This window comes from Anolis sagrei, chromosome Y, assembly GCF_037176765.1.
Source record: "Anolis sagrei isolate rAnoSag1 chromosome Y, rAnoSag1.mat, whole genome shotgun sequence".
Lineage (NCBI taxonomy): Eukaryota > Metazoa > Chordata > Lepidosauria > Squamata > Dactyloidae > Anolis > Anolis sagrei.
In genome coordinates this window covers 60,760,538-60,786,254 of record NC_090035.1, presented here as the reverse complement: position 1 = coordinate 60,786,254, position 25,717 = coordinate 60,760,538, and the positions used below count along the sequence as shown (strand labels likewise).

Genomic DNA, 25,717 nt, shown 5'->3' with positions numbered 1-25,717 from the left:
ACTCTACATCCAGGTGCACTTTTGAGGAGGACAGACCATGGATTATGGGACTTCAAGTACCTCCACTCCCCAAGACTGCTGAAAAACTCATCTAATGACCAATCAAGACCAAACCTGGCACACAGAGCCCCCATGACCCACTCTACATCCTGCTGCAGTATCGGAAGAGGGTTGACCATGGATGATGAGACTTCCAGTACCTTCACTCACATTCTGAGACCTCTGCGAACCTCATCCAATGACTAATCAGGACCAAACTTGGCACATAGACCTCTCATGACACACTTTACGTCCAGGTGTCATTTGGAAAAAATTGGAGATGGGTGATGGGACTTGCAGTAACTTCACTCACTTCCTGAGACCACTGAGACTCTAATCCAATGACTGATCAAGACCAAACTTAGCAGACAGAGTCCCCATGACACATTCTACATCCTGCTGCAGTTTGAAGAAGGATGGACTTTGGATGATGGGACTTGCAGTACCTTCACTCACTTACTGAAACCACTGTCACCCTCATCCAATGCTGATAAAGACCAAAATTGGCACACAGAGATCCCATGACCCACTCTATATCCTGCTGCTGTTTGGAGGAGAGTGGACCATGGATGATGGGACTTCAAGTACCTTCACTCACTTCCTGAAAACAATGCAGCCATTATCCAATGGCCAATAAAGACCAAACTTGGCATACAGCACTGCCATTACCCACTTTCTCTAATAACCCACGCAGCGCCGGGTCCCCAAGCTAGTATATAATAAAAGTCAATGTTTGTATGTAGTTGGCAGAAGTGTATGTGGCAGCTTTCTGATTGGCTGCCACTTTCACAGACCACTGTGACCAACACGGGTGATGCACCAGGACCAAACTTGGCACACATAACCCCCATGACCCCCTCTACGTCCTGGTGCGGTTTGGCGGACCACGGATTATGGGATTTGTGGTACTTTCACATGTTTTGGTTTCCACAAAACACTGTGGCCCCCACAAACACCGATAAAGATCAAACTTGGCACACAGAGCACCCATGACCCATTCTACATCCTACTGCAGTTTGGAGGAGGGCAGACCATGGATTATTGGACTTGAAGTACCTCCACTCGGTTTCTGAAACCGCTGCGACCCACAACAATGACAGAAGAAGACCATACTTGGCACACATAAACCCCATGACACCCATTACATCCTGGTGAGGTTTGGGAGAGGGTGGACAATGGATGATGGGATTTGTAGTACTTTCCAACACTTTGGATCCCACAGACCACTGCGGACCACAACAAATACCGATAAAGACCAAACTTGGGACACAGAGCACCCATAACATCCCACTGCAGTTTGGAGGATGGCCCATGGATGATGGGACTTGAAGTACCTCCACTCACTTCCTGAAAACAATGCAACTGTCATCCAATGACTGATCAGGATCAAACTTGGCACACAGCAACACTTATTCAAATACCAAGAAAGACCAAACTTGGCACAGAGAGCCCTCTTGGCCAACTCAACATTCTGGTGAGGTTTTCGGGAGGATGGACCAAAGATGATGGTACTCGCAGTACCTTCACTAACTTCTTGAGACCACTGTGAGCCATATAAATAACTGATAAAGACCAATCTTGAGACACAATTCCTTTCTCAAATAACCCGGGCAGCGCCGGGTCCCCAAGCTAGTAAATAAATAAAATAAATATCCATCCCACCCACCAGAGTTCAAAAGGAAAAAGTTCATAAGCATAAAATCATAACATCCCTTGATCATGAGAAGGGGAGTCCATAGGGTTTGGGGAAGATTCCATAAAGTTTCCAAAGTTCCTTGAAAGTTTGAGAAAGTTGTCCAAAGTTGTAAAATCCAGAAAAGGCAAGTGGGGAAAGGTGTCCCAGTGTCCATGGAGTCCTTATAACCATCCACCAATGCTGAAGATCAAAACCTGGGGGAGAACCACACCAAGGCGGCCTGCTAACATCTTGGGGGTCATAGGAGGCAACCATGACAGTCTTCCAAGATCAGCAGGCTCCTTGGACATCCACAAAATGGTGCCAGCGAGGCAACGTCTTTGGAAAAACAGCTGGGCTCCAGGTTGAGGGGAAGAAAGCAAGGCAGGAAAGGAGTCTTTGGTTGGAGCTGTTGCTGTGGCCACATTCCCATTGATGTCAGCTCAAGCGGGCAACAGAGAACTGCGGAACTCCTGCTGCAGGTCAGATTGGCTTCAAGGCAGGGGCTCCTGGCTGGCTTGCCAACATTTCCATCTCATGGAACATGAACAAAGATAGTTTAGCTGTATAATTATGGTAGACACTGACCTCTGTGTACCAACCAAGGAATTTTTAAAAAAATATGTTTTATTATTTTTTCATGATTTAATACATTTGTTATACATTGTTTGTTTTACATATAATTTGATACAACCTACCATAATTTTGGCATCTAGTGTTATTTTTCTGCTTACACATGTTGTCTATCTCTCACCGCTGTGCTCCCCACCCCTCTCTCAAACCACAGCTGTCATCTGTCCAAAATTTCAATTCTTCTTGTGGGGGTAACTTTCCTTCTTTATTTTTTAATCCTTTTCCAATAAATTTTCTCCATACATCATCAAAATCACTTTGTTTCCATATACCTCTTTTAACTTTTAATATACATGTGAGCTTATCATTTATTGCCAATTTTCATACTTCCTTGTACCACTCCTTTGTATATTTGTATATTTATTTCTTTTTTCCAGTTCCTTGCTATAAGCAGTCTTGTTATTGTTAATAAATTTGTTATCACTTCTTTATCCTCTTTTTCCAATTGTTTATTATTATATAATGATAATAAAGCTATACTAGGACTTCTTTCTATTTTAATATTCATTATATCTTCTATTTCTTTAAATACTTTCCCCTAAAAATTATTTACATGTCTTTGTCTTCATAATTGTTGCCACTCTGTTTCATTTATTTTTATCCCTAAATCTTCTTCCCAGACCTCCTTGAGGGTGTTATTTGTTGTTTTTCCTTTCTTTATTTCAATTATTATCTTATATATTTTACTAGTTATTCCTTTCAAATTTTCATGTTCCTCTACAACCCTTCCATTTTGAATTATTTGTTCAAATTGGTTAAGCTTACTTCTGTTTTTATTATTTTTTCCCCAATTTTTAAACCATTGTTCTAATTGTATACAATGGAACCATGTCAATTTTATTTCTCTATATTCTTCCATTATTGTTTCCTTCCTCATTTCGACCTTTATCCAATCCCCTATTTTGTCAAAAAAAAATTCCCTTAACTTTTTATCCATTACTTTTTTTTAAATGAAATTTCTTTTCCATTACAATTGGGGTTATTAGTGAACCCTCCATTATTAACATTCTCCTATATTTGTTCCATACTTCTAATATATTGTTCAACATTGGGTTTCTAATTTCCCTAGTTTCTTTTCTCGTATATATTCCAAATTTCTTCCTCCACTTCTTCCGAATCCTTTCTTAGCCAATCTACTCCCTCTTTTTTGTCATTCATTCTATAACCAATCTTAATCTACTCGCTTCGTAATATATTTTTAATATTAGGGAGTGCTAATCCTCCCTCTTTTTGTGATCTGTACCATAACTGTTTGTTTAATCTATTTCTTTTTCTACCATTACAATATTTATTTATCATTTGTTGCCATCTATTTAGCTCTTCTGTAATTTGAAGTGGCAACATCCTAAATATAAATTTTATCTTTGGAAGTATTTTCATTTTTACTAATGCTATCTTTCCAAAGCAAGATAAATGTATATTTTCATATTCTATTAATGTTTCTTGAACAACTTTTCTCAATGCGACTACATTTACCTCTTCCATTTCTTTTAAATCCTTTGTTATTATTACTCCCAGATATTTTAATTTATTCTTAATTCTAATTCCCATTTTGCTCTGTTCTATAAAGTCTTTTTCTTCTTTCTTTGTATAATTAAATAGCATCATTTCTGATTTGTTCCAGTTAACTTGTAGACCTGTTGTTTTCCCAAATATCTCTAAATGATCCTTTATTTTATCCATTTTACTTATTATATTTTCAATAAATAACAATGTATCATCGGCAAATAAACCCACCTTCTCCTTTTCCTTTATTCCTAGCCCTTCTAAGTTCTTATCTTTCCTGATGGCATTTGCAAATAATTCTATCACCATGGTAAACAAAATTGGTGATAGAGGACAACCTTGTCTTGCCCCCCTTGTCACTTTTCTTTTGTCACCACATCATTTATAGTTACTACTGCTGAATTTCTTGAATAATATTGTTCTAATAATCCTTTTATTCTACTTCCCATTCCAAATTTATTAATAATCTCCCTTAACATTCCCCATTTCACACAATCAAAAGCTTTAAAAATGTCTAATGATAATATCCCTACTTTTATCTTCCCCTCTTGAACCACACAAATTTTATTTAATACTCCTCCTATCAAATTTGACATTTGTCGTACTTTTACAAACCCACACCGATCTTTTTTAATATACTTGTACATGCATTTACTCATTCTATTGGCTATTATAGCAGATAAAATCTTTGCATCCTGATTAACTAGATATGGGCCTATATGACCCTGGATCTGTTAAATCTTTATCAGGTTTTGGTATTAATGTTATTAATGACTTCCTCCATGATTCTGGCATCTTATCTCCTTTCATTATTCCATTACACAGTTCTAATAATTTTGGAATCAATACTTCTCTAAAGCTTTTATAATTTTGTGTTCCCAGTTTGTCCAAACCTGGAGCTTTCCCAGCTTTTAAATTCTTAATAACTTCCTCTGTTTCTGTCTTCTTAATGGGTTGTTCCAATAATTCTTTGTCTTTCTCTTCCAACCTACTCTCTCAATTTTCCTCCACATATTTCCTAATTGCTTCTATGGAGCTAGCTTTTGTTTGGTATAATTCATTGTAAAACTCTCCGAAAACCTTCAATTTTTCTTTTATAGATCCACATATTTCTCCTGTTTTATCTTTTATCATACTTATTATACCTTCCATTTTCTTTTTTTTGTGTGGATTTGGCTAACATCTTTGAATTCCTATCACTAAATTAAAAAAAAATCCCTCCTTAAACCTATTAGATTATCTTGTACTTCATCTATTTCCATTTTATCCAATTCCTCTTTTTAGCTCTCAACCTTACATAAATTTGTATATCTCTCTTTATTACCTATTCTTTTTCAAGCTCATCTACTTCTTTTTCTAGGTTCCTTTTCCTTTCTTCTTGTCTTTTTTTTTTGAGATTAATTGTCTCTTTTATACATAACCCTCTCAGCACTGCTTTCATTGTGTCCCATAGCACTCCTTTTGATATGTCCTTTTCAATAAATCCCCAAATTTCTTGCCATTCTTATTTCATTCTATCCACAATCTCTCTATAATTCAAAATTTTTGTGTTCAATCTCCACCTCCTCATTTTATCATAATCACATTTCAAGGCAATCTCAGTTGACACCAGGGCATGATCCGAAATCTTAATAATTCCAATATCAGCATTTAACAATTTACTTAACATGTTTGTAGAAACAAAAATATAATCTATTATTGTATACACTTTATGTACAGCTGAGTAGTATGTGTGATAGTTCTCTATCTGTCCTGGTACTTTTTCATAAAATTCTTGCTGTTTTACATTTGGTGCGTATACATTTACTAATACATATTTATCCTCTCCTATTTCACCATACATTATTATATATCTACCTTCCTCATCTTTTGATAGCTTGTTTATTAAAAAGTTACATTTTTTTGCAATTATTTTAGCTACACCTCTTGATTTTGATGACCCAAAGGATTTTTCATAGCTCCTTATCCAACTCGATTTTAATTCATTCAAACCCTGTTTATTCTGTGTTTCCTGTAAGAAGATAACATCCGCTGCATCTTTCTTCAATAGGGTTTCAATCCTCCTCCTTTTAATTACTGTTCCTAAACCTCTCGTGTACAGTGTTGATATTCTCAATTTATTGGACATCATTTCCATTTCCATTTAAAAACATGTTATGGCTTGATCCATTGTAAACCCTTGTCCCTTTTAATTCCCTCCCCTCCCCCTCATTCCCCCATTCCCCCCCTTCCTTCCCTTCCATTCTTTGGGATGTCTAGTCCCAACCATGGCCCCTGGCCTTCCCAAGTGGGGAGTGGGGAGCAAAGTCATCCTGTGGCCCAGAGTCTCCCTCCCCCAAGTGCTCATTTTTTTTTAAAAAAAAATAGATTTTTAAATTCAGTGCTTCTAAATTTCTTCTTACAGCCCAATTCCTCCGATGGCGCTGATTATTCCCTCCAATTCTCCTTCCTTCTCTGGTGTTCTTCCTCCCTCCACTCCTTTCTCCTCCTCCTCCTTTCCATTTCTGACTTGGCTTGTTATTATGCCGAGCTCCTTCAATAGTTGTCCTTGTTCCAAAGAATCAATTCTGTACCTCTTGCCTCTCCATTGGAATCTGAGAAAGGTTGGGTATCCCCAGGTAAACCGTGTTCTGGGCTTCATTAACTGAACTGTAATTGGCTTCATTGAATATCTCCAGTTTTTAGTTTCAGGGCAGTAATCATTGAATATTTCCAGCTTTACTTCCCCCATCTTCAAATATTCTGGGTTCTTCCCCATATTTTCATCAGATCTTCTTTTTTAGCAAAGTAATGAACTCGAATTATTATGTTACTAGGTGTTATTTTATTTTTTCCAGCTCGTTCTAGATCCATTTCCGTCCAGTTTAAAATTGGTGTAGTTTTTTGCAACCATTTCAAAATTTCAGTTTTCAAAATCTTCTTTTCTGTTCCCTTCTGGAATTTTTAAAATTATAATGTTATTCCTTCTCTGGTTATCTTGCATATACACAAACTTTTTTTTCCATATCTGAAAGTTTGTTGTCACTTTGCTGGATTTGTTGTTTGAGTGCTTTTGTTCTTGTTTGTTCTTTTCAACTTCTGATTTAATTATTTCGTTATTTGTATCTCTCCATGTATTGTTTGTAGAGTTCTTTGTATAGTCTGACATTTGTCATCCGAGCTTTTCCTTTCTGCTTCCAAGCATTCATCTTGTTCTTCTCCAAAACTGAGCCTTTTAATACATATACAGAGCTGTCAGATTTGAATCTTCCGCTCCCCACCCCTTAGCCAGCTTGCCGCTGATTGGTTGGCACTCTACAGCTGGGAAGAGGCTTGGCTGCCTCCTGAGCACCTTAACCAATGGATGAGTTCCTGCTGCCTCGGCCCCCTGGCCAATCAGGAGAGAGGGAGGCAGGACGAGAGGGAAACAATGAAGTCTTAAGAGGATTATGGAAATATGTGGTGTTCAAATGGCCGGTGAGTCCTCGGGGGCCTTCTAGATGGCCAGCTTATTGTCTTGAGGGATGGCAATCATCATCTGATGTCTGGTGAGAGGGCCAGGATCCAGATTTTTCCAGAACGGAGATATGGGGACAATAGAGTAATCTGGTTTGCAATTTTGGTTGAGAGAAGTTTAAATGAGTAAACAGATCAGGACAAATTGTAGCTTTCCAAAGGCCTTTTGTCCTGTTGATATATGACTATCTATGCCAAGTGGGCACATCCCCTCGAGCGGCCAGACTCTGAGACTCAAGATCAATGCCCATTATAATTTCCATGCAAATATGTCCTTTGTCAAGGTTCTTTTCAATCAGTAGATTACCTCCTTTCCTGGGGTCACAGAGGGTGGCTCTCCACATTTTTATACATTTTAAATAAAAAAAGGGGAATGGAGAAGAAGGGCCAGGCAAAGGTTACAGGGGATAAATTATATAAAGGCAAAGGGAAACCTTGTCAGCCCTCCCTCCCTCCAAAGTTAAGACAAACACATTTGTCTTGTGGCCATTTGAAGGGTCTTTGACCACCACCCCTTCGCATTTCCATGAGGGAATAGATGGGGATCCCAGAGTTTTTCCACTTAGCCCAGGCAGGCAAGGCCCAGTTGGGGTACACCCTGGGACTAAGAGGTGAGTACATGGGGTTCATGCAGGGAAGTGGGGAGAGGTGTCCCTGATACCTAAAAGTTCATGGCAAGGGAAACATAAAGCATAATGTTTCTCCTGGCTAACCTGGTTTCTCCTGGTTAGATATGTAAATGTTTCTCAGCTCAAAAGAGACCCCCTTTTGTTTGTGAGTCATTGACTGAGATGGAGAACCATTTGGAGAGTTGTTAACTCTCTGGCCCAGGTGTGTCTCAGATGGAAAAAGTCAAACACTTTTGTGGCATGGTTTTCAGTAATAAATCGGTTACCTTCTGCTATAAATATATGAAAATGGGGGGGGGGGGGGGAGGTCATATTCGACCTTACTTCCACACAGTTGTATAAAATCCACATTGTATTGGATTATATAGCAATGTGGACTTGAAGTTGAACATGACCCCTCCCCCCCCCCCACCATAAAAGATAGTAACTTATAGTTTTGCTAAGGACAAGGACACCAGACTGGACAATAAGGGTTAAGCCCTGGTCAATTTGCCAAGACACTAACAACAACAACAAGGATGCTTCCCATGTTAGATAGTGTGTATCATTTAATCAAGGTTTTAATGCCCTATTTTAATATATTTATAGCAGAAGGTAACACATTTATTACTGAGAAACCACCTCCCTTTACACTTATGTACTCTCTTGAACTTCTATGGGACTTTTTCTCTTCTGAAGGACTCTTAGAAACTTTTTGGAAACGTTATCTTTTCAAGCCCCCTATGAATGATCTTTGCCTGACCCCTCTGCCCTTTATATAAAAATGTATAAAAATATAAGAAGCCACCCTCTGTGGCCCTGGAAAGAAGGAAATCGTCTGTTGAAAAAAACCTTATCAAAAGAAACGTTTTGGAATACAATACAATGGGCAGCAACCCTGGGGCTCGGAGTTGGTCCCCCCAGCGGATGGTGCCCGCTTGGCATAGATGATCATATCTCAACAGGACAAAGAGCCTTCAGAAACCATACTTTGTCCTGATCTGTTTGCTCATTCAAATCTTCCATCCACCAAAACTACACCCAGGATTACCCCATTGTCTCCATATCTCAGTTAAAGAAAAATCCGGATTCTGGCCATCTCGCCAGACTTCAACTTTTATTGCCACCAATCAAAGACAAAAGACTGGCTGGGTAGAAGGCCCCCTGAGGACTCATCGGCCATTTGGACACTACATATCTCCATAATCCACTCCAGTTCTCATTGTTTCCCTCTCGTCCCACCTCCTTCTCTCCTGATTGGCCGGGAGGCCAAAGTAGCATGAGCTCATCCATTGGTTAAGGCACTCAAGAGGCAGCCAAGCCTTCTCCCAGCTGTAGAGCGCCAACCAATCAGGCAGCTCTGTATATGTATAAAAAGGCTTTTATTTGTGTACACTGTATGCTTTGCATGATGAATTATTGTGGCTTTGCATCCTTTCCAGCTGGATGGAAATAAATCAACTCAGTGGCACTTCCTTCAGCTTTGGGGAGATTCTTTTGGGAACTTAGGGAAATCTTTTAATCGTGGCTTCTCCTTTCCTTTGCTCACCAAAGTAGTAAGTCCTCTTTGGTGAGTCTGCAGGGTCTCTCCTTTGGGGCGAGACCCTTTTAAAATTTCTTCTCAACCTCAGACTCAGATAGCCCTGTTCAAAGCAGATATTGTAGATTATCTGTCTTGATATTCAGGGTTATATGGTTGTGTGGAAGAGTAGGAAAAGTTAACAAGACACACCACTCAATTACAGACACTCAGGCTCCTCCCACTCAGCTGACTAAAATCCCACAATCCCTGCCTTTTGTTCTTGAAAGCAACTCCCTTTACCTTTGAAAGGACTTGCTTCCAGGTCCATATTGCCTGGGAGAGCACTGGATAATAACTTCCATTCAGCAGGTCACAGGGCAAGACATGAAAGGGGTTGATTGGCCTATAAATGCAAATGACCTTCGCTCTACCCCCTCGCTCTGGGCAGCGTCTCTCTTTCTCTCTCCTTACACTTGCCCTCTTCCTTTCTCTCTCAATCTTCCTCAGAGGAGCAGGAAGGCTGTCTCAACAGCACCCCCCGGGGATTTGAGTGGTAAGCAAATGCTTACCTTGAGTAATGCTTGAGCCACCCCTGGATCTGATTCAAAAACAACAGGCATCAGCTCCTCATCCCATCCTTTTGGCAGGTAGCTGAATGTTGGTTTCAGAGGACACAGGCAGGGATGATGGGAACTGCAACCCAAGCACACTTCCTCCACACTAGCTGTAGAGGCAGAACACAATGGAACCAAATGGCAGAACAAGAAATCGCACCTCAACAAAGAGCTTCCTGACTATTTGAACTGATTGACCATAGACTATAGTAGAGTGCCCTCTTTAGGTTTTTAAGTAGCATCTGGGTGACCATCTTTTGGGAGGGCTTTGTTGGTGTCTCTGATGGTAGAATGGGTTTGGACTGGATGGCCTTTGGGAGGGTCTTTCAACTATAGGATTTATTATTCTATAGTGCAATTTCTCTTTGAACCAGGTAATGTCTATAAGGCTGGATTGCTATCTGTCTAGAGGGCTTTGATGGTGTCTTCTTGCCTGGCAGACCACAGGAGAGAGATATGGCAAGCATTATTATTATTATTATTATTATTATTATTATTATATAGCACATTGTTATATTATTATATTGTTATATACTATTTATTACATGTATATAACATCACAACACACATGCACATTAAGTCAAAGTGTCTGGGATTCTAAATATTGGGCTCTTCCCAAGGGCTAGGATATTAGAGGTTTAAGAGCTATATTATTATTATTATTATTATTATTATTATTATTATTATTATTATAAACACGATACGATAAATCCACAACAGACAAGATCACTTTGTTGGCTGTTGTATTGGATCACATGTTGAACACATCCCAAGTGTCTAGGACTGTGTAGTGTATTGGCGAATAATGTGTGCAGATCCCAGTAAGGTGGCCTTCTGCAGCTGACAGATGGTAATTTTGTCAGTGCCAATTGTATTTAAGTGCAGGCCAAGGTCTTTAGGCACTGCACCCAGCGTGCAGATCATCACTGGGACCACCTTGACTAACTTGTGCCAGTGTCTTTGCAGTTCAATCTTTAAATCCTCATATAGTGTCACCTTTTCCAGTTATTTCTCTTCAATCCAGCTGTCACCTGGGATTACAACATCAATAATCCATACTTTTAACACGATTGTGAGGTCAGAGTATTGTGCTCCAAAACTCTGTCTGTCTGAATTCGGAAGTCCCAGAGGAGTTTGACGTGTTCATGTTCTGTAACTTTTTCTGGCTTGTGATCCCACTACTTCTTTGTAGCAGGCAGATGGTATTTGTGGAACAGGTTCCAATTAATCATCTGAGCAATGGTGTTATGCCTTTGCTTGTAGTTTGTCTGCATGATCTTCTTGCAGCAGATGAGAATGTGATCTATTGTTTCATCTGCTTCCTTGCAGAGTCTACACTTGGGATTTGCCATCAACTTTTCAATTCTGGCTTTGATGGCATTTGTTCCAATGGTTTGTTCTTGGGCTGCCAGAATCAGGACCTCCGTCTCCTTTTTCAGAGTTCAATTTGTGAGCCACAGCCATGTTTTTTCTTTGTCAATTTGGCTCTCAATTTTTGCCAGGAACTGTCCATGGAGAGTCTTCTTTTGCCAGTTTTCTCTTCTGCTCTGGATTGTGGATTTTACAGTATTCACTCTTTGTCTTTTGCACTTGAAGCAGTTTACTACTATTGACTTCCCTCAATGTTGGTTCAATGTTGCCTTTCACATCATCTGATAAGTGTGCCGCATTAACATTGGTGGTGGTGGTTTGGGTGTGTGTGTGTGTTAACTGCTTCTATGATGTTGAGAACTGTGCTGGCAGTAGTGTAAATTACCAGCAGGTTCAACCAAGCCAGAGTGGTCTCAAATGAGAGGTAGAATAAAGTGCATCCAATCCATTTAAATATGGTGAAACAAACTGTAAAGAAGTCTATACTGGCTCAGTTGACACCCAGGATAATAAGGACCTCGGCGAGTGCTTCTCCTGGGCACGGGTCAACAAGTGGGCTACAGGAACCAGGCTCACTGCTGAGCAACCAGGGCATGTGCCTGTAGGGCAACTGGAAGCAAAATAACTACAGAAGCAGCAGAAACTTTCAATGCCACAGAACTGAACTGTCATGAACTGCTACTACTACTGCTACTACTACTACTATTGACACAAAAGGACAGTATGTCACAGCAAACAAGATCTATATGCTGGATTTCGTATCACAAAATCACAAGTCGAACACTTCTCAAGTGCCTAGGACTGTGTGATATATTTTCGAATGATGCACGCAGATCCAAGTAAGGTGGCCTTTTGCAGTTGACAGATAGTGATTTTGTCAATGTTTATTGTTTCCAAATGCCGGCTGAGATCTTTTGGCACAGCACCCAGTGCGCCAATGACACTGGGACCATTTGTACTGGTTTATGCCAGAGCCTTTGCAGTTCAATTTTGAGGTCTTGATAGCGGCTGAGTTTTTCCTGTTGTTTTTTCTCAATGCGACTGTCACCCAGTATGACGACATCAATAATCCAGACTATTTTCTTTTCCACAATCATGATATCTGGTGTATTGTGTTCCAAAACTTTGTCAGTCTGGATTTGAAAGTCCCACAGTATTTTTGCATGTTCATTTTCCCACCAATTCTTTACTGCTGGCAGGTGGTACTTGTGACATAAGTTCCAATGAATCATCTGGGCCACAGAGTTGTGTCTTTGTTTGTAGTCCGTCTGTGTGATTTTCTTGCAACAGCTGAGGATATGATCCATGGTTTCATCAGCTTCCTTGCACAGTCTGCATTTTGTGTCATCCGCTGATTTTTCAATCCTGGCCTTAATTGCATTGGTTCTGATGGCTTGCTCCTGGGCTGCAAGAATCAGGCCTTCTGTCTCCTTCTTCAAGGTTCCATTCGTGAGCCATAACCAAGTCTTCTCCTCATCAACTTTTCCTTCAATTTTCTCAAGGAACTGCCCATGTAAGGCTTTGTTGTGCCAGCTGTCAGCTCTGGTTTGGAGTGCAGTTTTCTTGTGCTGACTCTTTGTCTGCTGTGCTTTGAGAAGTTTCCAATTATTGACTTCAATTAATGCAGGTTCTTGGCTTTCTTTGACATATTGTACTAGGGTGTATTTTTCTTCTTCAACTGCTTGTTTGACTTGTAAAAATTCCTCTGCCCCCAGACTTTCTAGGCAGATAGAGCTAGTCATCAGCACTGCGAGGATGTAATGATTTACGAATGGTCATGGGTTTTCTTGTTTTTCTGTCCAAATTGTCCAGTTCTGCCTATGTCCAGCTTATGATGCCAGCAGTATATCTTATGAGAAGTATAGCCCAGGTGTTTATGGCCTTGATGGTATTGCCTCCATTGAGCTTACTTTTGAGAATTTTTCTGACCTTTGGAATGTATTCTTTGCTGACCACAGTTTTCACATGTTCATGTTTGATGATGTCCAGCTGTAGTATGCCCAGTATGCATTATTATTATTATTATTATTATTATTATTATTATTATTATTTGAAACACAACAAGATGAATCAACAGCAGACACTCTGCTAGCTGTTTATTGGACACTTCCCAAGTGTCTAGGACTATGTGATGTATCAGCGAATAATGTGGCCAGATCCCAGTAAGGTGGCCTTCTGCAGCTGGCAGATGGCAATTTTGTCAGTGCCAATTGTGTTTAAGTCCAGGCCAAGGTCTTTAGGCACTGCACCCAATGTGCAGATCATCACTGGGACCACCTTTACTGGTTTGTGCCAGAGTCTTTGCAGTTCGATCTTTAAATCCCCATATCGTGTCATCTTTTCCAGTTGTTTCTCTTCAATCCTGCTGTCACCCAAAATTGCAACATTATTATTAGCTTGGGGACCCAGCAATGTCCAGGTTATTTGAAAAAGATTTTTTTTGGGGGGGGGGGGATGTTAGGTAATATCATTTAATTAATTTATAACACTATATCTTAGAAAAAAGCAATGTCTGATTTCATTTTTTTTATAAATGCTCCCATTAGAATATACATAATGATGTGGGTGAACTACAATTCCGAATCTCCACAAATCTCAGCAGCATGTTCAGTGGGTCTCTGTGCCAAGTTTGGTTCCAATCCATTGTTGGTGGAGTTCAGGGTGCTTTGGTTGCAGAGCAAATGACAACTCCCATGTGGGTGGGAAATTCCCTCCCCAACCTCTCCAGTATGTTCTGTTGGTCATCATGGCTCTGTGAGCTGTGTTTGGTTGAAGTTCTGTCATTGGTGGGGTTCAGAATGCTTTGGTTGCAGGGTGAGCTACAACTTCCACATGGGTGGGTCAGTCCCGCTACAAACACCTCCAGTATGTTTTGTTGCTCCTGGGGGTTTTCTGTCCCAAGTTTTGTCCAGGCCCATCATTCGTAGCTGTGGTCTGTGGAAGTGGGTGAAGCTACTGCAAATCCCATTGCCCCTGGTCCATCCTCTCCCAAAACCCACCAGGATGTAAAGTACATCATGGAGAGTCTGTGTGATAAGTTTGGTTCAGATCCTTCATTCGTGGGTGTGACTGTAATCTGTGCATGTGGATGAAGGTACTGCAAATCCCATCAATTGTGGTCTATCCTTCCTCAAACCTCACAAGGACATAAAGTGGGTCATGGGTCATGGCAAATTTGGTCCAGGTCCATCATTTGTGTGGGTCGCAGTGATCTCAGGAGGTGAGTGAAGGTACTGGAAATCTCATCACCTGTAGCAAGTATGGTCCAAATCCATTGTTGGCTGGGTTCAGAGTGCTCTCTAGCTGTAGGTGAACTACAACTCCTATAAGTCAAGGTCACTTTCCCCAAATCTCTTGTTCAGTTGCTAACCAAATCATGTTTGTTGTGTACCAAAGGAAAGGATATGAAAGGGTTAAGGGAGAGGCAGTGGATGGGGTCATGCAAATTCCACCCCAACAGAGAGAGAAAGGACCCTGGAATGTCCAATCTGGTGGAAAAACAGAGCATCTTGGATGACATGGTCCCAGAATGAAAACATTTCTAGGGTGGTGGGTAGTATGGTGCTTGGGGAGGACATTGGCATGGTTTGGGCTACATGTTCATGGTGCACGCTGTAACTTGAAATGTGCTTGGAGGGAGTGCTTTTGGTGGCTCTTCAGCATTGTGGGTTAAAGCTGTTTCTGGAGGCAGGCTGTCTGGACGCTTCCGTTACATACACACATACACATTTTCATTGATTATGTGTATAGATAAATAGATAGATAGATAGATAGATAGATAGATAGATAGATAATCCAGCCACAAGGGATCACTGTGGAGTAGCAAGGTCCATGGGTGCTATACCCCATCTGGCCATCAGAGGGGGGATATGGCAAGTGCATATCCTAGTATTCAGAGCTACTTTGATCCAGTTTTGCGCTTGGTTGTTGGCATGCGTCTGGACCTTGCAGGCCACATAAATTGATGTGGCAGGCTAAATTAGTTCCACGGGGCTTCCATTCAATGCTAGTGGGCATCTGTGGACACAAACGAAACCCATGGGCCATTAAAAGGGAGATAGCAAATGCATGCCAAAACAGTTCTCCATTGAGCATTGGGAGGCCAGAAACCCATTCATAAATCGCGTTGTAGACTAAAAACAATGAGGCGAAACTGCAGTGGCAGGCAATATTGTGTTTTGGCTAACATTCAAAGCTGGTATCGGGCAAAGCTTTCTATAGGGAGTCTCGGTTCTCAAATTTTACGGCCTTCCTTTGGCAGAAAAGTTTCAGCAGCTGGGCGCCAGCATCTGGAGGGAAGACACCTGCCCTTCCAAATCCTTCAGGGCCATCATGTTGAGCCAGTTTTGTGAGAGAGTCTTGCCTATACCTTGAGATGGGAGAGCAGAAAAACACACAACACAAACCCAGTTAGCAAACGAAATCAGGCCCCAAAAGCTCAGTCTCTCCCAAAGATATAAGTGGTTAGTTCCTGATACGTTCTATCCTGATACGTTCCATGGTTAGAAAAGAGCACTCTCTAGTGGTCAGTCCTGGGAACTAAATATGAATACTATACTCTTAATGCATTGTATGGTTAGAAAACAGTACCCCCTAGTGGTCAGTCCTAGGAACTAAATCTAAATCCTATATTCCTGATACATTCCATTGTTAGAAAACAGTATCTTCTAGTGGTCAGTCCAAGGAACAAAATATAAACATGTTATTCCTGATACATTCCATGAATAGAAAACTAACTATAGTGTATTGCTGGTGCAGTCCATGGTTAGAAAACAGCACCCTCTAGTGGTAGATCCCAGGTACCAAATATATATACAGTAGTCTCGCTTATCCAACATAAATGGGTCGGGAGAACGTTGGATAAGCGAAAATGTTGGATAATAAGGAGGGATAAAGGAAAATACTATTTCATTAGGATTTTACAAATTAAGCACCTAAACATGTTTGAAATCCAAACACCTGGAAGACCAGAGTTGGGAACACATTCATATACTGGAGAATAACCATCTCTGGAATCCATATTGAGTATAGAGGGATGGCAACACTGGAAAACCAAAGTTTGCTAAACACTAATATTGGTTGACTGTCCACAGATTCTCATCTGGAGCTGGCTCTATATGGAGAGGACTTGGCATCTGCCTTCCAGCCTAGCACAATGGGGCTGAACTGGGAAACCTCTTCAGGAGGGGGATTGGGATTGGGTTAGAAGAGGAGAAGGAGAAGACCAGAAGTGCAAGTTGCTGCAAGGCTGCCAGAAGTAAAAGATGGGAGGAAGAGGAGGAAGAAGAAGAGAGCATGCGTGGGGAAGGAAAAGAAAGAGTGAAGAGAGAGGGGGATCTGGTGCAAAGTGTGTGTGTGTGTGTGTGCGTGTGCGGGAAGAAAGGGGGGTCTGAATACTAGCATATGCACTTGTCATATCCCCCTCTGGTGGCTACCTCCAAGGCAATGAGGCGTCTCTCCCCACTTTTCTTCCTTCTAGCCATGAGCCCCTCCCCCCAGCTGGAAACAAGGTTGGGTTGGAGATAAGTCTCCAAAGAAGGGGAACAAGCATCTGTGTGCACCAAGAACACACACACAGAGAAGGAGAGCCATCGCATTTCCTTTTTCCCTCCCCCTCCCTTCTTTTTTCCACTCTCATCCCTTTTTCTCATTTGATTCACTCCCCTTCCCCTTTGGAAATGTGCTTTCCTCTCCTTCTCCTCCCACATGGGAAAGAAAGCTGCCCTCATGAGCACATATCAAAGGGTGCAATTTTTCCAATCAGCCACATGATGCCATTGGTTAACACGGAGTGTCAGATGAGCTGAGATTGGATAACCAGAACTGTACTCCTGGTACATTCTATGGTTAGAAAACTGTCCTCTAGTGATCAGTCCCAGGTATTAAATATAAACACAATATACAGTTTGTCGGATAAGCAAGAATCTACTGAGCTTTATACATTCCATGGTTAGAAAACATCGCCCTCTGGTGGTCAATCCCAGGAACTAAATATACATCCTCTATTCCTGATACATTATATAATTAGAAAACAGCACGCTTTAGTGGTCAGTCCCAGATATGATATAGTCAGAAGTGACTAAACAAATAAACAACAACAACAAATATATATTATTCCTAATACATTCTTTGGTTAGAAAACAGCACCAGCTAGTGGCCAGTCCCAGAAACTAAATATAAATCCTCTATTCTTGATATATTCCATGGATAGAAAAAACACCATCTAGTGGTGTATTCTAGGTTCCAAATTTTAAAAAAACACTGTGCCATGAAAAACCTAGGAGAGGTTCACAATTTGTAAGATCAGAAGACATATCATCATCATCCAATTGCTGCCCTCCTCTGATTTTTGGAACACTTACTTGTAAAATTCAGGTTATCTGGGCTGTGGAAAGAGAAAGGGAGGATGAAAGAGTCAACACAAGAATTGGAAAAATGCTTTGTGAATGAGATATATTCAGTGTAACCACAAGAGGGCAATATGTAGATGGAAAGGATTAGCTCCAAGTCTGTATGTATGAAGTGCTCAAATGCAGCCACAAGAGGGCAGTATAGAGATAGATGGGATTAGCCACTGGCCTCTAAGTCTATATGTATGCCGTGCTCAGATGAAGCCACAAGATGGCAATATAGAGCTAGAAAGGTATTGTTGAAGGCTTTCATGGCCAGAATCACTGGGTTGCTCTGTGTTTTTTGGTCTGTATAGCCATGTTCCAGAAGCATTCTTTCCTGATGTCTAGCCAGCATCTATGGCAGGCATCCTCAGAGGTTGTGAGGTCACAACATATGAGGATCCCTGCCACAGATGCAGGCAAAACGTCAGGAGGGAATGCTTCTGGAACATGGCCATACAGCCCAGAAAATACAGAACAAGCCGTAGAAAGGTCTATATGTATGCAGTGCTCAGATGCAGCCACAAGAGGGCAGCATAGAGATAGAAAGGAATAGCCACTGGCATTTAGGAATAAATGTATGCAGTGCTTAGATTTTTTTCATGTCAGGAGTGGCTTAAGAAACTGCAAATCACTAATGGTGTGAGAGAATTGACTGTCTGCAAGGATATTCCACAAGGGATGCCCAGATGTTTTGATGTTTTACCATCTTTGTGGGAGGCTTCTCTCATGCCTCCTTTGCATGGGGAGCTGGAGCTGACAGGTGGAGCCCATCCGTGCTCTCTCAGATTCGAACCTGCGACCTGTCAGTGTTCAGTCTTCAGTCCTGTCAGCATAAGGGTTTAACTCATTGTGCCACTGGAAGCTTCTGGTGCTTAGATGCAACCACAAGAGGGCAATACATATATAGGTAGAAATTATTAGCCACTGGACTTTAGGAATGTATGTATTCATGCAGTGCTCGGATGCAGCCACAAAAGGGAAGTATAAAGATAGAAAGAATTTTTCTGGACCTTACCTTGTGGATGTACAGTGGCTGGAAGTGAAAAAAAGAGAAAAAGTTACCAGTGATGGTTTGCAAATTGGTTTTCCCCAAAGCTTTTCAGGGAAATGTATACATACCTAAATCCGGGGAGCTGCTTTAAGCCCACTGCCCACTTTTGTGGCTGCCTGCAGAAACAAAAGTAATTCCTTCATAGCCATTGCTTCTCCATTCTGCCACCATTGGTTTATTCAAATAATAATAATAATAATAATAATAATAATAATAATAATAATCCCAAATGTAGAATCTGCAAGGAAGCAGATGAAACAATAGATCACATCCTCAGCTGCTGCAAGAAGATCGTGCAGACAGACTACAAGGGGAGGCATAACACCATTGCTCAGATGATTAATTGGAAATAGTGCCACAAATACCATCTGCCTGCAACAAAGAACTGGTGGGATCACAAGCCGGAAAAAGTTACAGAACATGAACACGTCAAATTGCTCTGGGACTTCCGCATTCAGACAGAGTTTTGGAGCACAATACTCCTGACCTCACGATTGTGTTAAAAAACAAAGTATGGATTGTCGATGTTGCCATCCCAGGTGAAGAGAAACAATTGGAAAAGCTGACACGATATGAGGATTTAAAGACTGAACTGTAAAGACTCTGGCACAAGCCAGTCAAGGTGATCCCAGTGATGATCGGCACACTAGGTGCAGTGCCTAAAGACCTTGGCCTACACTTAAACACAACTGGCACTGACAAAATTACCAGCTGCCAGCTGGGATCTGGACGCATTATTCGCTGATACATCACACAGTCCTAGACACTTGGAATATGTCCGATGTGTGATCCAATACAACAACCAGCAAAGTGTCTGCTGTGGAAATAATAATAATAATAATAATAATAATAATAATAATAATAATGTATTATTATTTATCATAATTAGTTGCTAAGCTATAGTCATGCATGTATGTAGTGCTCATATGTAGTCACAGGAGGGCAGTATAGAGATTGAAAGAATATAATAAATTAATTATTTGATTATTTGTCAGCTTTTCCAGTTGTTTCTCTTCAATCCTGCTATTGACTGGGATTAAATTAATAATAATAATAATAATAATAATAATAATAATAATAATTCCTGCTAGAGTTACATATACTCTGTTGAATCAATGCACTAATGTAAGGGAATTCTGGGAGTGGTAGTTTTATATATCCTAAGAGTGTTGGTGTCCAGAAACTAACTCCCAAGATTCCAAAGCATTGAGTCACAACAGTCAAAGTGATCCTAAATATGATTCTATATTATTATTATTATTATTATTATTATTATTATTATTATTGATTAGCACTTCTCAATTATTAGAATTGGTCTCTTCCAACTTGTTGTTGTTGAATGGCCTCAATAATAATAATAATAATCATCATCATCATCATCATCATCTTTATATTCTGTTCTATCTCCCCAATGGGACTCAGGGACAAATTACAGAACATATTAACAGCAAACATTCAATGCCATTATAAAATTAACAAGGACAAAGAATATGTAAACAGAGCTATAGGCTTTTCCATCTTTTTCCATCTCCAGCATCTGAAGGCTGTGCTCAACTCCAGCCACAGGGAGGTGCTGTTGCTCCATCTTCCATTCCATGGAGCTTTTGTTGTTCATAAAAGTCCTTCTGATCAAATTGTCCAGGGGTCTTTTATTATCTCCCTGCTTAAAGCAGTACTTATTTATCTACTTACAACTGCTGCTTTCAATCTGCAGCTGGGTTGATGGTGGGAACTCACACCGACTCGGGCTTAAATGGCCAACCTTTTGGTCAGCAAGAGTTTCTACAGCTGGCAGTTTAACCTGCTGTGCTAAAGCCCAGCTCTATCAACTCTAAGAATCTTTATAATAATAATAATAATAATAATTATTATTATTATTATTATTATTATTATTATTGCCCCTCTCTATTACTAAAGTTGGTCTGTTTCAATAGCAATAGATCACTGTTAATTGGAGGATGACAAGTTCGAAGCCCAAGTCAAATTGAGCACCTGACTGTTAAGCCTAGCTTACTGTCAACCTAAGCAATTCGAAAACAGTTGTGCTGTGAATAGAGAAATTCACAGCACAATGAATTTCTTGGGGATGGCTCTTGGGGAGTTTCCTGCCACCTCGGTAGATGATCCTGTTGATGCCTCGGTCACTCTCTGAAACGGGGAGATGACTAGGGCAATAGACATGAACGCTCCAGAACATCCCCTCTCAAGTAGTCGAGCTAAACCAGCTCCTTGGTTCAACGAGGAGTTGGCAGCGATGAAGCGAAGGAAGAGGGAACTGGAGAGCGTGTGGCATTCGGATCCGATCGAGCCAAATTGAACACGGTTTCTGTCCTTTTTAAGGGCATATGCCGTGGCAATAAAGGCTGCAAAGAAATTCCAGTGAAAATGGAGGTAGGCACAGCTTGACGAGGCTCTCGTCAGCCACCTGGTTTTTACCGATCGAGAGGAAAGGAACCTCTCCTCAACCCGCGGATTGAAACGGGAAGAGTCATGAAGCCTAAAGACCCCCCTCATAGATCCTGAAGTCGCCCCCACCCTCAAGGAGGGGGTGACTAGAGGGTCTGAGGGAGTGCGGTTGGGCGAGCGGATCCAAACCCAGGAAGTGGGGAAATATCCCGGCACTTACTGCCTCCACACCCTTTTTAAAAACAGAAAGAAGAAGAAAGAGAAAAGAGTGCAAGAGAAGCTGGTAAGGAGGACATGTAAGTTCCCAACAAAATTAAGTTCTCTTACTGCCTATAAAAGCTACTCTCTGGACCCCAGGCTGGGGATGATCAAAGAGAGGAAAGAGAGGAAATTAAAGAAATAAAAGATATAATCAACTAGGTCCTCAATAGAGGAAAGAAAATTAAAGTTGACTTAAAGGAAGGAAGAAAGAAGAGGGAGCTGAGAGAACCTCTAAAATTCCTGTAATTCCTGAAATTCCTGAAAATAGGAGGGAGAAGGGAGCGGAGCGGAGATTCAAGGGAAAAGGAACAAAACAAATTGGTGATCACCCGAAACACGATCCCCTCCCTTCCAAAAAAGAGACTTAACCAATTTAAAGGGCAAATGGGAACAATAACTAAAAAATGGATGAATAATAATGGCAGCAGAGAAAGGAAAACAACAAAAGCCAGAACTGACCTTGAAGAGCCTCGAAGAGCCTTTTGTTTAGTCTACGGCAGGCCCTTCTTGTAAACAAATGCTGGCAGACTGAAGATTAGAAGGAAACCGGAAGAAGAAAGGCAGGGACGGAATGCCCTACCCGTAGACATCAGGCAGGCCCCTTCGTTGCTGGAGTTCCGGAGGAGGGTCAAGATGTGGCTCTATGAACAAGCGTTCGGTCAACAAGGCAACTGAACTCATGAAGACGGTATAAATGAACAAAGGAATGGTAGAAGGATTATGAGAACGGAATCTGATTTTACTGAGGCGTTGATGACCACGTTGTTTGTCTTGTATTGTCTGTTGTGTATGTTGTGTTTTAATCTGTCATTGTTATATAAATTGCATTGTAAACCGCATTGAGTCGCCGATTGAGGCTGAAAAATGCGGTATAAAAATGAAGCAAATAAATAATAAATAAATAAATAATAAATAAGGACGGTCAATGAGGAAGATTTAGAACATAGAGATAGTAAAAGACAGAGGTGAACGCGCACACGACCGGAAACGGAAATTTAAAAGGCGCAGCAAGAACATAGATATAGTAAAACACAAGAAAATTAATATCCTAAACAAACGGGAAGAGTTAAGACCGGGGAACAGACCAGGAAGAGAAGAAGACGAGCGACGGACCAGGAAGAGAAGCAGACAAAAACCCAATTAAGGATTACAAATTGAGAAAATAAAGTTCCAGAGAAAGAAATCTTGATCTAGTAGTAGGATCATAAAAGGAACCGAAACTGAACAGCACCCATTTAATAGAAATTAAGTAGAAATAGGGAGAACCAACGACAATCAGACGAAGGAATATATAGATAAAAATAAAATAAAAAATAAACAAATTAAAATATTAATAATAATAAATTAATTAATTAAGTAATTAAAAAAGGAAAAAGGGGAAAAACAATAAAGGATACATTAACACAAGCAGACATTTAGGATAATAAATACACACACTCTCTCTCCCCCCCCTAAAAATAGGATTATATTCAAAGTAATTGACTAAGTAAGTCAAGTAGAGGTACAAAAGAACTCTCTAAAAATAAATGAATTAAAATAAATGAATTAAACATACAACAGACTACAAATATTGCTTAGTACTTAATAACACAAAGTACTTACACTACTACTTACTGAAAATCAGGAATTACCAAAGAGACACAATGACCACTCCTAAACACAAGGCAGAAAAAGAACTAAAAGACCTTAAAGGTACAACTAGAAGAGGTTCAGGACAAGAAGAAGCAATGATAGTAGGAGCAGTAGGAACAACAGGGACAACAGGAATAACAGGTTGGAAAGACATTTTAAAGGAAATACAAAAACTGTCAGAAAAGCAAGATGAACTACAAAAAGATTTTGAAACAAGATCAATAAGACACGAGGAACAACAGAAACTGATCAGGGAAGAGATGGCGGAGATTAAAAAAGACTAAAGGGAAGAATTAGGAAAAATGAACAAAGACATAGATGATCTAAAAAAAGATAAAATTAAAATAGAGAAAACTCAGATCAAAATACAAAAAAACGTGGAACAGTTAGACAACAAAAACATGAAATTAGAACAACTTCAAGAGAAATTAGAACAAAGTGAAATGGAGTATCAATTAAGATTCCAGAATGTTATAGAAACTGAAACTGAAAATATAAGAGAAATAGTCGTTAAAATAATGGCAAAAATACTGGAATGCCCAGAACAAGAGATGGACAATGGGATCGATAGGGTCTTCAGGATTCAGACTAATTATGCAAAGAAAAATAAAATGCCAAAGGACGCTATCATTAAATTTGTGAGAAAAAACCCCGAGATGATATCCTGAAACAAGGTAGTCTAAAGCTAACTTTCTATAAGGACACTAAAGTGATAATACTTAAAGAATGCCCACTGACAATCTTGAATAAACGCCGGAGATATTTCTTTTAACTGAAGAGCTTAAATTGCTAAATATAAGATTTAGATGGGAGAAGTACGAAGGAATAATGACTACGTACAAGGGAGAGAAATTCTGGATCACGTCGGAAGAGAAGGCTAAAGAATTTTACAAAAGATTGGAAAAAAGAGAAACTGATAAAAAAGACACCCAAATCAGCAGAAAAAGGAAAAAGACCAAAAAGAAAAAGATCTAGATCCCGAGAACTACAAGGTGCAACGGCAAGTATGCAGTCTACTTAGGAGGATGGTGATGATGAATAGGAAGGAGAGGAAAATGGCAGAATTCACATATCAACTAAACTGCTATTCAAACAATGTAATGGTTTAAACCCCCCCCAATTAAAGGAAAAAGTATTTAACCAATTAAAGCGTGGAAAATATAATGTTATTGCTTTGCAAGAAACACACGTTGCACAAAAACACATATCTTATTTAGAACAAAAACAACTAGGCAAATTTTACTATTCCTCAGCGGCAGAAAAGAAAAAAGGAGTAGTACTATACATTGATGAACGAATCCCATCTGAAATGGCTTTTAGAGACTAGGAAGGCAGAGTGGTGGCAGCTAAAATAACTTTAGGTACAGATTCCATCCTCTTATGTAATATATATGCACCAAACAGACCGAAATCAAAATTTGTGAAAATGTTCAAGGAAAAGTTATTAAACCAACAAATCAATCATATGATTATAATGTGGGACTTTAACAGCATAATTGACACGAAGATAGATAAAACGAGACATCAGAAAAACATAATAAAGAGAACCAAGGAAATTTACCTAAAAACTTTCCTATATTGAAAGAAGAATTTGATTTGGATGATACCTGGAGGTTACATAACTTCCAGGAGAGAGACTTTACGTTTTATTCTAATAGACATATGAGTTGGTCCAGGATCGACATGATATGGACAACGAGGACATTAACACTAAAGTAGATGATATAAAAATCTTACCAAGAGACTTATCGGACCACGGCCCAATAATAATGAACATAAACTATAAAAAACCAGTAAGGAGATGGAGATTAAACAAAAACCTACTAAAAACACAAGAGGATATAAATAAATACAAGATGAAATCGAGAGAATATTTTGAGATCAATGATAAGGAAGATATAAAAATTCAAATGGTGTGGGAAGCATACAAAGCAGTTATGAGGGGGTCATCTGATCCAGCAAAATACGGTAAGAAACAAACTTAAAAGCCAAAAAAATCAAAGAAATACAGGGGAAAATCGATAAAAAAGAAAAAGAGTTAAAAAGTGATCGAGGAAATTGTCAGATTAATAAAGAATTAGACTTACAAAAAAAGAGAAACATAATATGGAACTGGAAAAAATGGCAAAACAATTAAAATATATCAAACAAAATGCAAATAAGATAGGAAGATGGCTGGCAAGAAAATTAAGAAAGAAGAAACAAGCAGAGAATATAAACAAAATTAGAATAGGGGAGACGGTATTAACAAAAGAAAAAGAAATTATGAGGGAGTTTCAAAAATATTACCAACAGTTATACATGAAAGGTGACATAGAAAAAGAGAAAATAATGAAATATCTGAGTAAAATGAAATTAGAGAAAATCTCAGAGGAACAAAGAGAAAAATTAAATAGACCAATTACTATTGAAGAAATTAAAAGGGCAATACAAAATTTAAAAAACAATAAAGCACCAGGACCGGATGGATATTCGGCATGCTTTTATAAATCAATGCAAGAGGAAATCT

General features: G+C 39.8%; 1 protein-coding gene across 1 annotated transcript in view; it reads right to left on the bottom strand.

Annotated features, from left to right (window-relative positions):
* Positions 1-15,622: 15,622 nt before the first annotated feature.
* Positions 15,623-25,717, bottom strand: part of LOC137095635 (izumo sperm-egg fusion protein 4-like) — a 52,168-nt gene continuing 42,073 nt past the window's right edge. The window contains exons 8-11 of the mRNA XM_067462392.1: positions 18,978-19,025; positions 18,874-18,891; positions 17,826-17,848; positions 15,623-15,832 (exon numbers count right to left, since the gene is read on the bottom strand). Coding sequence (XP_067318493.1) covers positions 15,732-15,832; positions 17,826-17,848; positions 18,874-18,891; positions 18,978-19,025 — 190 coding nt within the window. The 3' untranslated portion in view covers positions 15,623-15,731. The remainder of the gene's footprint in view (positions 15,833-17,825; positions 17,849-18,873; positions 18,892-18,977; positions 19,026-25,717) is intronic.